We start from the raw sequence: 16904 nt of genomic DNA, 5'->3' as shown, positions 1-16904 counted from the left end.
CCCAGAAATAAACTGGTCGATAAATCAGTTGGCCAAAAAATGTATCCTATATTATACATGTATATAATGTAAACAGCACTGCCAGAGATGCAATAAGTTTAAAGCAGGTGTGTGAATGATCTAATGATCGGGCTGCTGATTGCAGCTGGTCCACATTGTTAGCAGAACTAGAGGGCCCCAAAACCACATTTCGCTTAGGGCCCCATGGAGGCTTGAGCCGGACCTGGTGTTGCTTCACAAACATGAATTTGTAGAAATCGTAGCAAAGCAAAGTATTTATTTTTATCCTGGCTTTAAATTCTATCAAAATGGATAAACCAACACAAATTAGTGCATCATTTTGAGATAAAAAGAAAATGGTGGTTTTATAACAACTGAGTGATGTGTATTCACTCCCTTTACTCTGATAATAAATATAACCAAAAGTCAACTATGACCTAAGAAGTTCCTGCGAGAAATAAATTGAGAGTGTATCACAAAACCACGTATTTAAAGTCAAAACAAATGTCCTAGTTTAGGATTAAACAAATGATAAAATATTAGATGTTTTATCAATTGTGCACATGGCATCAAAACTCATAAAACTGTTTTACAACTTAAATATCAGTTTTAAGAAATTAATGAGAAAGGTGCATTGCATGGCTATAAGCATGGTTCTTTTTATTTTTTTATTTTTTATTTTTTTAAGTATACATTACCTTCATTGTTAGCCCTGGCAAAAAGTGTTAAATGCATTAAAATATATCAATCTTTTATTGCAGTAGTATACTTAAAATGATAAAATAATACAACCTTAATTTGAGTTAGTTAATTCATGGCAAGAAAGAAAAACCCATAGCAAGTAATTGTTTTTAATAAATCCATCAAGGCCACACTTAATGACAACCCTTACAGTTGTTATAAAACATGAATACGTAAATTAAGCATTTTTTATATGTATAGTTGTTACTTTTTCAACTTTTACTTATAATCCATGTCTTCCTGTTTCCCTGTGGTGTAAATATTACATCACACAGAGATTTATTTCTCTTGGCAACTTTTCAAGAACGTACATTCAAGTTAATGTATGTTGTGTGGTGTATTGATTTCTGTAAACTAGAAAATGGCTACGAGAAAAAGGCTAATTAACTGACGTATCGACCATCAGAGCAAAACAAAATAAAAAAACATTTGATGTAATGATGGTTCATCATATAAATCATGTCTCACCATTTGCAGACTTTGGTAGAACAAATCACTGGATCCAGCCAAGGGTGGTTTCTGTAGAAGCTGCGACTCTTGTCTTTTTATCTTCAAAAGGATCTTTGAACCACAGACTTCATGACATTATAAACCCTAATACCAGGATATTTTGAATATAATATATATATTATATTATATATATATATATATACACAATTCTCTGTTGATGATAATCAAAAAGACAATAAATATGTAAAAGAAATGTAAAAAAAAATGTTGGATTGTTTCCCATATTAAAATTTGTTGTTTTTATTTTCAGAGTTAGAATAGGCTACTGCAAAAGAGGAGTCTTGCTACGCATTTGCAGAGGTGCTACGACCAGCAGAACAAACATTGTAAAATTAAAACCAAAGATTCAAACACAATACAGAAATATTGATTTTTGTTCTCGTGTTATTTGATTTATATTTTGCTTTTTGTGTAAATGAGAGACTCTTCCAGCTTATTTTTCTTCCATGAGTCAGAACAGCAAACAGCAGCAGAGAGCAGACAGGTCCAGAGATTTTATTATTTGGTACCCGTGAACAGATAACAAGTGCTTTGAGTGTTTTAGAGTGCCAGTAGTTATCTTGCTGATCGAGAAACTAAAAGCACAAAAATGCCCTGAATATGTAACATGCATAGTAATGTGCTCGCATCATACTAAAGTGTGCTTTCGGATAATGAAATGTAACCAGTTTAAATTTACAATGCACTTGGCACGCAGTGTCACCATGTTTGTGCTGAGGATAACATTTGGTACATAGACTCGACTTAAGCATCTCTCTACCTTACATTTAGGAGGTTATTGGGATAGGTTAATAAGAATAATTAGCGTCATGACTTGTACAGTGCATTGCAATGACTACTAAAAAATAACCGATGAGACTTAGTCAACGGCGCTTTCTAGTTTTTCACTGTTGCAGTCAGTGGCCTCTGGGGGGAGCTATGTCCCAGCACTTCTTGTGTGTAGAAGAAGGCAGCAGCCACAATGGAGCAAAGGGGGCTCAATATTCACATTGCTTCCTCTTCAGTCCATTTCAGATTTCAGATGTCCATTCATTAGTGAGTCCTGCTCCAGCTCAGTCCCCTGCACTTCATCGTGCTCCAACATGCACCATTTTCCACATGACAAACACTCGACAGTTATCAGACAGAGAGAAATGAAAATGGATAATTGTTTCAGAGAATAGCAAATATAACCGTGCAACAAAACAGAAGATGTCCCTCACAGGGCAGCAAGTCATCAAAGAATATAATTAGAATATAATCAGAATAGATTCATTACACACAGATCTTTGTTTCTGTTAAGAATACGAGTTAGCATAAAACCAAGTTCAAAAGAGGATTTATAAAAAAACTGAAATGTTTTTCTATTGCCCACTCAGTCATAGAGAAGAGTGCTGACATGATTATTGTCCATTAGACAGTTATTGATAGCTTGCACAATGAGGAAAGTGTGGTGATAAAGAACATTGATAGAAAGTTAAGTGGAAGGAAAATATTTGATTGAGAACAGTGATAACCGGAGCAATGAAGCAATGCCGATTCAAGGATTTGGAGACGATTCTTAAGACGTGGACATTAGCTGAAGTTTGTGCTTTGAGAGCCATCACACACAAATGAACCCAGGACATAATCCACAACTTTCCAGCCAGTCCTCAACCACAGACAATTTCAGAAGTGTCTTGTCTGGGCTAAGAACAAAAATCTGGGCTCAGGAAGCCAAAGTCCTCCTTCAAGGTTAAAGTAAATTTAGAGTGAAGCCACACAATCTAAGTTACAAAGTTCACAATAGTGAAGTTTCCACAGCCAGTGAGGACTTCGGGAGCCATTTCATGTCCTGGTGTCAGCCCACTTCAATTGGTGAATGTATCCGCGAGGAGATTTTTAATGCTTCCATTTTCTGACTAGGTTTAAGGAGATGTTGTTTTATGTCCCAGCAAACAAACAAATTTAATACAGAATCATCTTCCTCCATTATCAAGATGAAGATGAGAGACACTAAAGCCAACAATACAGACAAGATAAAGGCCGCTATCAAAACAACATGAGCTACCTAACTCCAGCGGCTGATTACCTCCATGCCATCCTTCATTGATGGAGTAATTTATGCTGAAGTACCCCAGACTAAATACTGGAAGCAAATACTGTATTATAAGTCCATTTTCAAAAATTTGTTCTAAACATACTGTTCAAATATTTAATTTGAGAGAAAGTGAAATTTGAGATTTCACACGCAATCTACAATAAATCATCAAATTAACAAAAATAAATACTTAAAATGTATATCTCTGTGTGTAATGAATCTACAAATAAGTTTCCAGTCAGTCTGTCACTCAGTACCACACATGTAATATGAGATATCACACCCTTGGCTGACTTTTGCTGTGAGTGCTTTAGCTTGATGCTAATTCCTGAAACAGGAAGCTCCAAAGAGCACAGGACAACTTGCAGTCAGTGCTCTATGGGGAAGACATGCCATTCAGGCAGCCTTACACTGATGAGACAAACATCAGAGACAAACTGTAGCCGGTGCTTACAAAGAGCACCGGCTACAGTTAGCCTGTTTCAGAAATGCTCGAACTAGAGAATCACTGTGACAATGGTAGCATTATGGTTCTTTGGTCACATGTTATTTGCCTAAAAGCATGATTAGGACATGCAAGGGCCGTGATGTCCCATACTTCATGTGTTCTGCCTCATTCCCCTCCTCCAGGTCACTATAGTTAGGTTGGACTGAATTACATAAATAAATGTACTTTTTTATTATGTTGAAACTTATTTAAATGCACCTGTATCGTCTTTTAACATGATGTACTCACAGCACAGTGGTGTCCTGAAACACTGTTGACGGTCCTGTGGTTTATGCACCACTAGATGGAAGCTCCCATGGCACTGAAAACTTTCAGCACTATTCTAGAACACTGACCCTGGCAGCATAACACACAAACCTTGTCAACACTAAAAGCTCAAATCACACTGTTTCACTTAACCGTACTAGTGAATCATGCTTTTAGGCCTCTAAGGTATTCACACAGACTTTTGGAGTTGGTTACGTTTACGAGCAGTCAACCAAACCCACCTTATAGGCACAGGTCTCATTACAAAGCGGTGCTGCTAAAACATGACTCTCAACAAGGACATCAGGATTAAACATGCATCAGTGCCTTATGGTTGCTACATTAAGCCCTTGTGTCAGATTTTGGAATGTAATGAAGATTGAAGAATCTGCTATATATATGAAGGGGGGTCTGTACTCTTACTAATCACCAGACTTTTCTTACTTACTTCAATAAAGACATTATGATAGGTGTTTTACAGATATCAAAAGAAGCTGGGTGGACTTTTCTTTAATGTTTCAGATTTGTTTGTTTTTATTGCTGACTGCCTTGTGAGAACAGATGCACACCTCCTTTTAACATTTATGGCCCCAAAGTGTTGTGGAAAACACAAATGAAAGAATATGAAGACAATAAAATTAATAAGCCAAGTCAAGCCGGACAACCGTTTGCCCTCTAGATGATGAAGACAGGGCAGTATTAGTTTGAATGTGCTTATTCTTTTACACCGCATGCCGTGTGATTCGTTAGCTGAGGATCGTCTTGTAGGCATCGTCCCTTCCGCAGTGGTTCTGTTTGGGTGGTTCAGCCCAGTAGACCCAGCACTGCAGCAGCAGAACACCAGCAGACCTCGAAGCAGTGTCCGAGAGCCTCTGCAGCAGCCCTGTGCACCCCGGCTCCGCTGTTTGCAGCCCTGCCCCGGCCCCTGTGTGGCTATCAGCCCACCTGCAGGGTCTGGTCGTGGCTCTCCAGGACAGGCTGTGTCAGGATGACTGCATAAGGCCTGTCAGACGCTTTCCCGCCAAAGACTTCCCCTGGAAAGTTAAATGAAAAAGTAATAGTAACAAAGAAATCATTAGCTGTCTGATATGCTGATAGGAGAAGTAATCTACAAACTACAAAGCCGCTAATCTCTTAAAACATTTCCCACCTCAAATTTTCTATTGTGTTTTTCTGTTTCCAGATGACAATTAATCTATGTACATCAAGGATAAAACAATATTATATACTAAGTTACAGTCACCTATCAGGTAGAGGCCAGGATGATATAATTTAAATGTGAATTAGGAGACAAATTAAGGTGCTTAAAAGGTACTTTTGAGGTACAGTTTTAAATTGAATGAGTGGGTATCAATGTTTGAAGTTAAATACTTGCTGCTAGTTACAAATGAGTACTACAGCATCCGCCAGGTTTTGTGTTTGGAACAAAACTGTTTATCTTATTCATCAACGTCATATGCAAATGTCCACAATATATATAAAAAAACAATAACATTTTGCTCACAATATTTCTACTTTCTGCTTGCAGTATGAAGGTTTTTATGTTTCAGTGCTTGTAAAATGGATTTAAGGCAAAGTCCAAACATAAAACAGTTCAAAAATAGTTTAAAAAAAAATCTATTTCTAGTACTGCTAATTTAAATGTAAAGCAGAATAAAATGTTTAAAATTCATTGAATGCTTGTTACATCATGTTTACTGTGTATAGCTTAAATATAAATAATAAATTAGCAAATTAATTTCTTTTAAAATATATACGTCTTATGGTCTGTGTATAGTTTGGTTGACTGTGACCTTATTTTTCCAAAAATTTTATCTATTTTACAACCGTAGTTTTTCTTAAATAAAAAAAATTAATTAAAACTGCTTCAGTATCAACACTTATTATTTTAAAAGACAGAAAATCTATAAAATTTTGTTAACATAAGTAAAAAAAAAACAAAAAAAAAAACTATCTTGACTCAGTCATTGTTTAAAGTATTTTAAAATATTGTATATCAAAACTCATGAAAACATGTTGACCAAAAGAAATTAATGCAATCAAAAATTTAAGGAGGAAACTTCTGATTGATCTAAAATGGGAGGACCCAGAGATTTACTTTGGTGCAATCACTCACGTCACTGTAATAATCTCTCATTCACACCAACACATGCTCACACACGTTTAGAAAGCCACAACAGAGTGTAATATGGTTGTAATTGCAAAAGCCACTGATAGTGAGCCAGCCAGTGTGGTTTCTGTGATATGAACAGCCGCAGCTCCAAATGACTTACCACGCTGCGGGTGAACTTCTCCAAGGAGGTGCGACGACCTTGTTCAGTGTCTGCTGGCTGCTGTTTTGGGAGGGGGGAAGCAGGGTGAGTGTTTGGGTCAGGTATGGGTGTTGACGGGAGGAAGGTTGGCAGTGGTGTCAATAGTGCAGGGAATAAAATAAAAAAAAGAGGAGGCCAGGCATTGCAGAAAGCGAGGGCCCAGTGCAGGCAGAGCAGATGGGGTTACATTTGGGGAAAAGGGTGTAGGATCAGTGAAAGGCCAGCAGAGGGAGCAGTGTCCAAATGAGAGAGGGCAGAAAGGCTGGCATGAACAGAGGAAGCTGTGATCTGATGAAAAGCTCCATATTACACAATTAAACAGCTAAGAAGATTTTCTTTTAAGAGCTTAAGCTCTACAGGAGGCACAGATTACAGCAATAAACACATCAAAACAGGTTGTTTTTTGACATCAATCGGTACATCGCTTTATAAAAGATGTCTTGTTTAGTGTCGTTAGAGTTTGTCAGTGTTTCTTCCGTTGGTTCTTTGAATGCTTGAGCAGATTCTTTGCTCTTACATTTTTGCAGTCTTTAATCACACTCCAGTCTCACCAATGTAAAAACTGAATTAATTTTCTGGTAAAGCATCACTGCCCTAACACAAATAAGCAGAAAGAGGCTCATAAGCACGGCTTTATTTACAATATTTGCAGCTATTTACCTTTATTCCTGAAAGAAAGGATGTTTATATGCATGTTTATATAGGGTGTTTATAAACAAAACCAAATCAAAACGTCTTCGTACTAAAGGGCATTTTTCCTTACTTTATGGTATCAAAAACCTAAAAACAGTTTAGGTCGCACAAATAAAACATCACGGGGTTTTTCTGCTGTTTATCAAGTTGATAAGTCATTTTTAAATACACTTTTCTGACATGACGAGTCTTCATGAGACAGCAACCTTGATGACCATATAAGGAGTGAAGGCAAGTACTGTTATGATGATGAAACCAAACTGATTTAAAGGGCTGAGGACATTTATTACTTTCTTCTTGGGTTGACAGTGATTTGTTATGCCTTGATGTCTGAATTAGTTTTTTCATGTTTCTTCACTTTGGTCTTGGAAATACATCTATTTTGACGTACATTGCTGAGAATGTTACGGAGTGAAAATAATGAAATAGAAGATTTGTTTTTTGAAGAAAAAAGACTGAACCTCCTACATATAAACCTGGCTATCTGTGAAATAGGTTATAATATGGTTACAAGCTGTTTTGATGTACTTTGGATCATTAATAAAATTTGATTTGCACCTCTGGTTTCTAAAAGGAAATATTAAGACACCAATCATTGAACTGCATCATAAAGAGGAAAAAGTTTCTTACCACAATTAATACAAATCTTGTTCTTGCAAGTGTGTAAGAACAAGGTTTTGCATGTGAAACCCATCAATAGCCCACAAAATGTAGCTCTTCCTTTGCAGAAAGGGGGAGGTACATTTATATATGCTAGTAATAAAAGTGCAGATACTACAAGTATTATTCTATTTATCACTGATACATGATTGTTCTCCTTTACTAATTAAAATACTTTTTTTTGCATTCTTGACTCTTTTTTCTTACTTTTAAACTTGTGTGAAACATGTCATTATTTTTAATCTTATTCTAACACAAGTCAAATTTGTAATTTGAACTTGCGCTAATTTCAGGATTTAAGCACATAGCTATGTGCTTAAAAATTCATACCTATCACCATAGGTATGAATTTGAACAAATATTAAGCAGCTAAATAACAGTTTTGCCACCAAAATATTTCAGAATTCTCATAAGACATAAAATCCTTCAGGCTCAAAGCAGAACTTAAAGGATAAAATCCAACACTCTCTTTTTCAACCCTAGCATTATTATTACATTATAAACAAAGAATCAAACTAGTTTGAGAAATGCAGGCAGAATGTGGAGCGAAGGTCAGAGTCAGGGCTACAGAAAAACTCACCTTTTTTCGGGCTGACAGGAGATCTTGGTAGATGTTGGATCGCAAAAAGCGTGCATAGCTGTCACTTTTCATGAGCTTGAATATGTGCTCCTGCAGCAGGAAAAGAAAAAGATGAATCTGTGTAGCATGAAACCAGCCAGAAAAATACTGATGTATAATTAGGGAGACATTGATGCAGACAGTATGCTCAGACCATTCAAACTTTTTATTTTTTACATTTTGTCACAATGAAAAGGCAAATCTGAATGAATTCATCTTAAGGATTTACCAACATAAAGCAGTGCATGATGTGAAGTGGGAACAAAGTGGAAAGGAAGAAAAAAATATATATATATTTCAGAATATATTTGCATTAAGTCTGAAAAGTGAGGAATGCATTTGTAGTCAGTCACCCTGAGTCAATGTTTCTGCTTTGACTAGATAAAAAGTGTGTTCATCACTTTTTAAGTTTTGTCACAGATTATTTTAAGTTTGATTTAAGTCTGAACTTACCAACTTGTTTGAATGTATAGGAACAATGTGTTCAGGCAATGTACTCATTTTCTTCTTGAGGTAACCTGCTAATATCCATTTGAAGTCATTTCACAGAACATATTTCTCTCCAGCTCATAAACTGAACTGAATTGAAATCTTTTTTTGTACTGAGGCGGCTTTCAAAAAGAGTAAATTGCACTAGATTTTATTTAGAATTAAGTAAAGTGTGCTGCATACAAATTTATCCCATCCCATTTCCTTTTACTTCACTGTTATTCCTTGCTTACTGTTGATACAGTAAATAAAATCCCAATAAAATACATTGCAGTTTCAGATTGTAATGTGAGAAACGGGAAAGCACTTTTGCGAGGTTTTGTTTATTGATCCAGTCGGTGTGTGTGTGTGTATGAATGAGAGCTGCTGCTGCCAACAGTAGAGCAGAACTGAGTGATGTGCTGCCAGTCAGAGACGCTGCGCATGACACATCACCAGTGCATTTTAAGACCAATGTAATCCTCTGTGAGCTGAGTGAAGGACCTATTCATGGTATTACTCGCCTCATTAGGCCCTGCCACAAACACACTCTGTCATTTTTTTCTCTTTCCACTTACCCAGTGTTCCCCCTCCCCTCTTAGTCACTTCTACAGTGAAAGGCTTTTTCCTTTGAGTAGGTATTTCTGGTGTTTGTTTTTGTGTGTGTGTATACATTCATGAAAATATGAAGTCACATGCATCCATGAAGAGAGCCACACAGTCAACCTGAGCGTCTTCATAGCTGTATCGCCCGGGGTCTTTGAGGTTCTGGCTGGTCCTCTCGTAGCTGTGAGAGTCCAGGTTGATGGAGCTTGGCGCTCCCTCGGCCAGAAACTCCTGCCAGATCTCTTGGGCCCTGGTGGAAACCTCCTGGAGCGGCCGTCGCTTCAGGTCCTGCACCGCTAACCAGAACCTAGCATTCAATAAGATTTTAATGTGAGTCGAATATTTTAAAGCTTTTCTGAAGAACCTTCGTGAAGTGCTGAGAAGAAGTCTCACCGCAGGTTCTCTGAGCTGAACTCTGACTCCAGGAACTTCAGAAACTGGTCCCGTCCCGCCGGGTCCTTCAGCGCCTCCTCCAGGGAGAAGCCCCATTTCTTTACCCGCTGCTGACTGGGATCATGGCTGCTCAATGGAAAACAAATCAGAAGAGGAGATAATAAAATAAAAATCTGAGACTGGGATGTCAGTTCACATTCGGGAATGCTGGAATTAACACATAGCAGCAGTTCAGCAGCAGTTCCCTCACTTCAAATAGCCCCAGTTATACTGGACTAATGGCCAAAATCCACCAATCCCCCTGTTCTCAGCAACAAGCCTCACCTTGCCTCCATGTCCCAGAAGGCGGCGTCGTCACTAATCCATGGGTTCGAGGGCTCCACGCCTGATACAAAGGGGTCATATTCCATGAACTGCTCTGTGTAGGTCATCAGGCTGTCGGCCACTTTGGAAACCTTCATACAGTGTCTGTCAAGCTGGATGTTCAAAAAGGTTATCTGAGGCGGAAGGAGAGAGAGAAAAAAAGGGGCTTAATAAGGTAACGGCTCATCAGTCTATGTCTCTGATTGTCTTTATGATGGATGAGGAAGGCAGATTGGTGGTAATGAAGTGTTGAGCGTAATGTCACACTTACCTCCTTCTGAACGTCCTCTTTGGTGGGCTTCCTGCTCGGCTGGGAACTGATGTGGATTGGACTTGGCTGGCTCTGGCCGTCGTCCGGTACTCCATAGACTGACTGGAAAAAGTGAGAGAAAAATGATAGGCAGATATGGTTTTGTATTAATACCACTGGTATGTGAATGTGTTAGTTAATATTAGTGACAACTTTATGTTTTGGGGTTTTTTTTTTGCTTTTTTTCTCCCATGTTTCTGAACCGAATATCTTTCTGATTTCAAAGTATAATTTTTTCTAACTGTTTGAAATTGAATCAGAATCTCACACCTGTCCTGTTTTAGGCCAGTTTTGATAACAAGTAAGGATTAAAAGTATTGTGATAATCACTTCATTACTCCTCAATTAAATTTTTTCCCTTTTTTCCTCCAAATGTCTCTCATTGTGACTTCAATTTTCCTTTTCATCAGACTGTAGGGCATAAATTAAGGCCTTTATCTATGAGTGCATATGCACTCACCTTGTCTCCATGTCCTGCACATATAACTTCAGCCAATTCTGAAGTTATATGTGCAGAATTGGCTTCTTCCTCACTGCGTGGCCTTTCAGGCCATGTTGATCCAGGATTTATTTCACCATAGATAAAAACAGTCCTTAACCATCTTCACTGAATTTTTCATGATATCACTCAAGGAAGGAATGTTTGAGAATTTGCCTTAAAATACTTCCACATCTGTGTTTCAACATTACCTCAAGTGCTGTGATTTAGATGCTAACAAAGACAGGGTATCATCATCCATGCTTTCCCGAGAAAGTTTAAAAAAGTTATAAAATGTCTCAAATTTAAAGATGTGATTTAAATATTTAAATAATTAAGAAATCACTATATAAACTATAAATGATCTGTTATTTCAGCATTTACTTTAGAGAAAATTACGCTATATTAAATCTGGGACAGTGAAGCTGGACGTCCACTCCTATGTTGTCTCAGTCTGTCACCTTTTTCACCCTGTGTGGGTTCTTCTCTCTTCGACACTTGCGGATGTCCATCTCCGTGGTGTTGACGCAGCCTGGCTGTGGGAGACAGCAGGAAACATGACAGTTTGGGTCACTGTTCCATGAGCATGTGTTGTTTACGAAGACACTGGCGCTACATCTGATTCTGATCTCTCTTTTTTTCATTTTTGACGTACTTTCTGCTTTGCTTCCTTTGTGTGCTCAGCATCTCTGACATTTGTGTTGTTTTTCTTTCTCTATAACTCACCACTGGTCGATGAACATCCCAGAACGCCCTCTCCTGGCTGTCAAGGATCTTCCTCTCTGCCTTGTCCTTCTTTCTGTCGATCCTGCATGCAAGTGAGACAGCCCACACATAGACCATACAGGACTGAAACATGAGGTCAAATTCAGGCAGTCCTGACTTACAAAAACATTCAGCCTTTTCCTCTCTCCTCACTGACGGCTGCAGTCTACAGAGCAAAAACCTCAGGAGTTTAGGTCTTGATCTATCTGCTGGTGTTACCTCTGGAGAGACCTATCCCTTACATAAATGACATTTACTGATTGGTCCCCTGCTTCATATTGTCCCCCCGCGATACATGGCTTCCTATATTGACTTCACTTCTGTCCAACAGCAGCCAATGATTGATGTTGTGCATTTTTTTCCTTGTGTTTCACTGACAGCAGAGGATAAAGTGTCCTAACTATCTGTCAGGGATTATTTTGTGCTTGCACTAGCCAGCCACCAGAGAGCAGCCTCACAAAACAACCCAGAGCATGTAATTGTTTGAATCCAGGAGGAATTGCTGTTATTTTTTGGAGAATAACACAAAGCGATGTGTTGAAACGAAGCATGATTGACGTATGCACTCACTTGACTTGAGCCTCAGCTTGCATGAAGATGAATTCCCACTTTCTGGCGAAAGCCCTCTGCAGCCGAGCGAGGTTCTCCTGCAAGATGCAATTTGAATAATGCGTTTGGGGAGAATTTAAGATTTTTTACTGTCAAACCTTAAAATATTTAAATACTCTCTTGTGCAGTGCTTTGCAGAAGTATTAACACCCCTTAAGCCTTTCTACATTTTATCACATTACAACTACAAATATAAGTGTACTGTATTAAGATTTGGTGTGATTGACCACTGAAAAGTCATAAATAATTATTTGATCAGCAGCTGTTAATCAATTTTTGCTATAGGTGTAAAACCATCTATTAATGCAAGAACTTTGTTGTATGTCTCTACCAGATTTTCACATCTGAAGACTAAAATTATTCTTCATTCTTCTTTACAAAATTGCTGGAGTTCGGTCAGGTTGGTTGACAATCATATGAATTCTGTCTGACATTTTAGCATATGAATATGCTTTGATCAACACCACAACATAAACCCTCTGCTCCAGCTTTAAGTCTGCAGCAGCCTTTAACGGGTTTTCTTTGAGGAGTATTTATCTCCTTTCATCAACGCTGGCCAAGTTCCTCACCCCTACAAAAGAAAACCATCCATATAGTATGAGACGGCAAAAACCAACGTGACATTATGCGGTGTGTTCTTGGTGATGTTACGGTTTTGTCTTCCTCACACAAACAAAAAGCTCAGGTTTGCTTTTATCTGACCAGAGCACTATCCACAGTTCTGCTGCGTTGTGGCAAACTGCAAGCAGGACTTCTTTGGCTCTCTTTCAACATTAACCTTCTTCTGCAGCCTTCACAGGACAACTGCATTGACAATGACATTAAAATACACACAGGTGGATTTTAACAATTAAGAGACTAATGAAGGAAATGGATTGGTTCATTTAGGGGTATCAAAGTAAAGGTGAGTGAACAAATCCACACCATATGTTTCATACATTAGTTGCAAAACTTATTGAAAACAATTCTGATTCCCCTTTACAAATGTGCACCACTTGGTGTTTATTCTTCAAATGCGATCATTATAAAATGCTTTAAAGATTGTTGTAACAAGAAAAAATGTGCAAAAGGTTCAGGGGCTATTGATAATTTGTTCAGCTCTGCATAAGCAGCTCTATTACACATGCTAGCAGATTTTGTTTCTCAGATGTGTTTTTTGACAAGTTTCATTGTTGTGTTTTGCTATTTTACTAGAAGCTTGAATGTAAATTCACATTCACCTTACATTCTGTAAAAACACAAAAGATAGCTTTTAAATGTCAACAAATGTATTCAAGTGTCCCTGTTAATGCTCAAAAAAAGCATCTGTCCAAGCTAAAGTAAGTGACCTCATTACAAAAAGGAAAACTCCGGCCAGCAGGCATGTTAACAGTGAAAGCAATGATGCCTGAGGCATAAAGTGACCTGAATAGAACAGGAAGGAAGTGTACTGGACAATAGTTGCAGAGTCATTTGGAATATTAAAGTGCAGTACAAGCTACTCTTTGTAACAGCAAGAGATCAGCACTAGGGTAACGTGCCTCCTGGGGGGCATATTGATCTGCTGATGCCAAATAATCCTGCAGGTATTTTGGGGGTACGTTTTGTGGCCAGGAAATTACTGCCATCAAATGGATCTCCTGGAGCGCAACCATTCATAATGGCTTGATGCCATTTCCAAACCCCAGAAGAAATGAGTAAAGATTTATCCTGTTTGCAATCGGCTTGCTGGTGGTTTTTACGCTAAAATAACATTTTACTTACTGCTTCGTAGTCTGCGAGCTCGAGTCTGGCTTTATTCTGCATGGTGCGCTTGCACAGGTATATGGCTGGGGAGGGGGAGAATGAATAATCACATTTTTAAAAGGTCAAATGATTTTAAAAGAAAGGTCAGTTGTTTCAAATCTATTTTTCTGAACCAATATCTCAGATGTTTACACCAATGCTTATCTAATTTAAGCTGGAAGCCTATTAGTTGTCTTATAAAATAAAATAAAAACAAGAGGGCTATCCAGTGAGACAGAGATTTGGTCAAAGCAGTCAATGCATCTTGATTTGTTAGGCTAATCCTATCCCATTGGGTTCTCTCTGGTTGATGTTCCTCAGGGCCAGATACATTACAGGGAAGAGCCCTGTGGATCAATACTTAGTGAGTGTCAACAGCAGCTCTACAGTGTGAGCTGTGTTTAAGCTCTGGAGAAAGAAACAGATGAAGATATCAGGAAAATCTTAGCAAGTTTTGAGAAGGAGGTGGAAATCGACAGCTTTTACTCACCATAGTCTGTATTCTCGGGTTCCCAGCAGTTTGAAGGCCAGAAGTACGGAGACTGAGAATAGACAGAATTTAATTTTAAAAAATGGCTTATTTTCTATTTTCCAAGCTAAATAAAGTCTTTCTGTCCATTCCTTTCATCACTTTCAGAACAGTTCTGGTCAGAAGTGTGAAGACACTCATCTACGAATGACAGTCAGACTAATTTAGACTTTTAATGATACATTTGAAATGCCACTTTACCAACCTGCAACCTCCAGGAGTATTTTAGATAAGAATTGGCTGAGCAAGTTTAAATTTAGACTTATGCTTTGATTGTGCGGTTTTGCTACGGTTGGCGTTCCATTTTCAATCATTTTTTTAGACGCTTGTACTCTTGTTTTTAATTTTTTCATATTTTTAGATTTTAGATTTAGATAGACTATTTGTAGTTCAGTATTCACACATTCACCTATTTACAGTAACCACAAATTGCCTGAGGAAAATTGGCCTGGTAGCAGTTTTTGGTCTAAAATATTGGGGGGAAAAATGAAGTTTGGAAAGCTGAAATATCAATGCTTCTGGACATGCTACTGACTGCCGTTTGCAAAGCTGCCAATTTTCACCATTTATTTTTATTGACTCAAATTACCTGTACACCCAAGAACAGAAATAAGGAAGACTGTATATGCTGGTATAGTAGGGCTAAAATAATTTTCACTGCATATATTAATGCATATTAATATTTATTTTGTGTTTGAATTATTAAAATAAAAAGTTATAAAATATTTAGAGGAACTCTCAAGTATTTGTGGATTATAGATATTATATTATGATTATCTGTCTTCCTGGTTAAGTTACTATGTGGTCTGTAAGCACATGTTTCTCTTGAGGTTTTCCTCAATTTCTTGTATCTTTTGGATTTTCATGGACTTTCTTATTCATTAAGTTATTCTGCATTTTAGTATTCTCGCTGGATATTTGACCACCCTTCCCATCAGAAATGGTAGAGTCAATTAAAAAGTATCATTTTCTTGGAAGGTGCCACATTTCAAAAGTAGCTCATACATTTTATTGAGGTTCTGACATTCTAGAGTCTCTGTGTTAGATCATTTCCCCCATTTCAGTGTAAAAATATTTGTGAACTTTGTTTGAAAGCTGGGTCTTTGCCAAGAACTAAAGCAGTTTGAATATGTATCCAAATATTCAGTCAGGATTATGCCAGAATTTCATTGCTGTCTACAATAAGGTGGTGGTTTCTCTGAAACATGAAAAATAGATGTTTACTCAAATATTGTTTGTAAGAACACCCCTGAGCGTGTATGTATCTGTGTGCATTTCAGAAGAAAATATATTATACTTCAAAAATGTCCACACATTTATTGTTTTGTTCAAATGTATTGTAAAAGGTAAAATAATAATAATAATAATAAAAGTTATGCACATCTCTTGTATGTAAATGTATGACCATCAATGTACATTCCCTCACCTTTATTGGGATCAAAATGTAAACAAGTATTTGTTCAAACACAGTCTTTGAAATACCTTTAGCTACTATACATAACCATGAAGCAATGGTGACTTTTTTCTCTCTATTCTAGCTGAAATTACAGATTCAGAATTCCTTCCTGAGTGCATTCATAATTGATGACTTCAATTTGTCATGCATTCTTAATAGTAGGACAGAATTAGAACCACATATTTCATTTGCACTATTTGTCATGACGGTAATTAGCACGAGGAGAAAGACTGATGCTGATAAATGCACCTGTGGAAGAATAATAACTTGCTCTCATTCAGAACTGTCAGCTCAGAATAAAACAGGCCAGTCTGTAACACAATGCACAAAAGTGTGACAAACATTGGAGGACAGCTGCCATTAAATCTGGGTGCTCTACCAGTTTAGTATCTATTTTAAGGCTGTCACAATCTCTTGCAGTGCAGCTATGCAGATGTTTCAGCATGTTACAGTGGATTCTTCTCAGGGTTTCTGGTTAGTGGGCCTGTTGCATCATCATCAGAGGGAATATTTTTAGCCCCAGCTGAATGAGCAAGTGTTGCCCTCCCTGCACAGATATAATAATGGCTTTTAATTTTGGCCAATAAGGGGCAAAGATAAATGCCCCTCTTCCCTTCTTGGGGCTTCCCAGTCAAGGATTGTACTGGGTAAGATGGAGCAAATAAAAAACACCTTTGTGACAAGCTCCACTGCTGGCCCACAGGCTCTGTCCTGCTGCCTCCTCTTGCTCTGATGCACCATGCAGCAGGGGTGCACTGTATAGTATCGACCTTGGTGGAATGAGTAATAGGCTTAGGAAGGATTGCTCTCATTAG

The 16904-nt window shown here is 37.8% G+C and overlaps 1 protein-coding gene across 5 annotated transcripts in view; it reads right to left on the bottom strand.

Annotated features, from left to right (window-relative positions):
* Positions 1 to 1730: 1730 nt before the first annotated feature.
* LOC116708816 (regulator of G-protein signaling 6-like) overlaps positions 1731 to 16904 on the bottom strand; it is a 49478-nt gene continuing 34304 nt past the window's right edge. Inside the window, exons 6-17 of one of the 5 annotated variants that reach the window (XM_032546857.1) lie at positions 14595 to 14646; positions 14084 to 14148; positions 12302 to 12378; positions 11693 to 11774; positions 11428 to 11502; positions 10450 to 10551; positions 10140 to 10312; positions 9816 to 9941; positions 9543 to 9729; positions 8310 to 8399; positions 6338 to 6397; positions 1731 to 5098 (exon numbers count right to left, since the gene is read on the bottom strand). In XM_032546857.1, the coding sequence (XP_032402748.1) occupies positions 5048 to 5098; positions 6338 to 6397; positions 8310 to 8399; positions 9543 to 9729; positions 9816 to 9941; positions 10140 to 10312; positions 10450 to 10551; positions 11428 to 11502; positions 11693 to 11774; positions 12302 to 12378; positions 14084 to 14148; positions 14595 to 14646 (1140 nt within the window). In that variant the 3' untranslated portion in view covers positions 1731 to 5047. Of the gene's footprint in view, positions 5099 to 6027; positions 6398 to 8309; positions 8400 to 9542; positions 9730 to 9815; positions 9942 to 10139; positions 10313 to 10449; positions 10552 to 11427; positions 11503 to 11692; positions 11775 to 12301; positions 12379 to 14083; positions 14149 to 14594; positions 14647 to 16904 lie in introns of those variants that run through there. The other 4 variants (XM_032546858.1, XM_032546859.1, XM_032546856.1 and 1 more) reach the window with 4 other exon arrangements.

Source organism: Xiphophorus hellerii, chromosome 19, assembly GCF_003331165.1.
Source record: "Xiphophorus hellerii strain 12219 chromosome 19, Xiphophorus_hellerii-4.1, whole genome shotgun sequence".
In the NCBI taxonomy this organism is placed as follows: Eukaryota; Metazoa; Chordata; class Actinopteri; order Cyprinodontiformes; family Poeciliidae; genus Xiphophorus; species Xiphophorus hellerii.
Note: the sequence above shows the minus strand (reverse complement) of the source record. Positions and strands in the feature narration are given on the sequence as shown.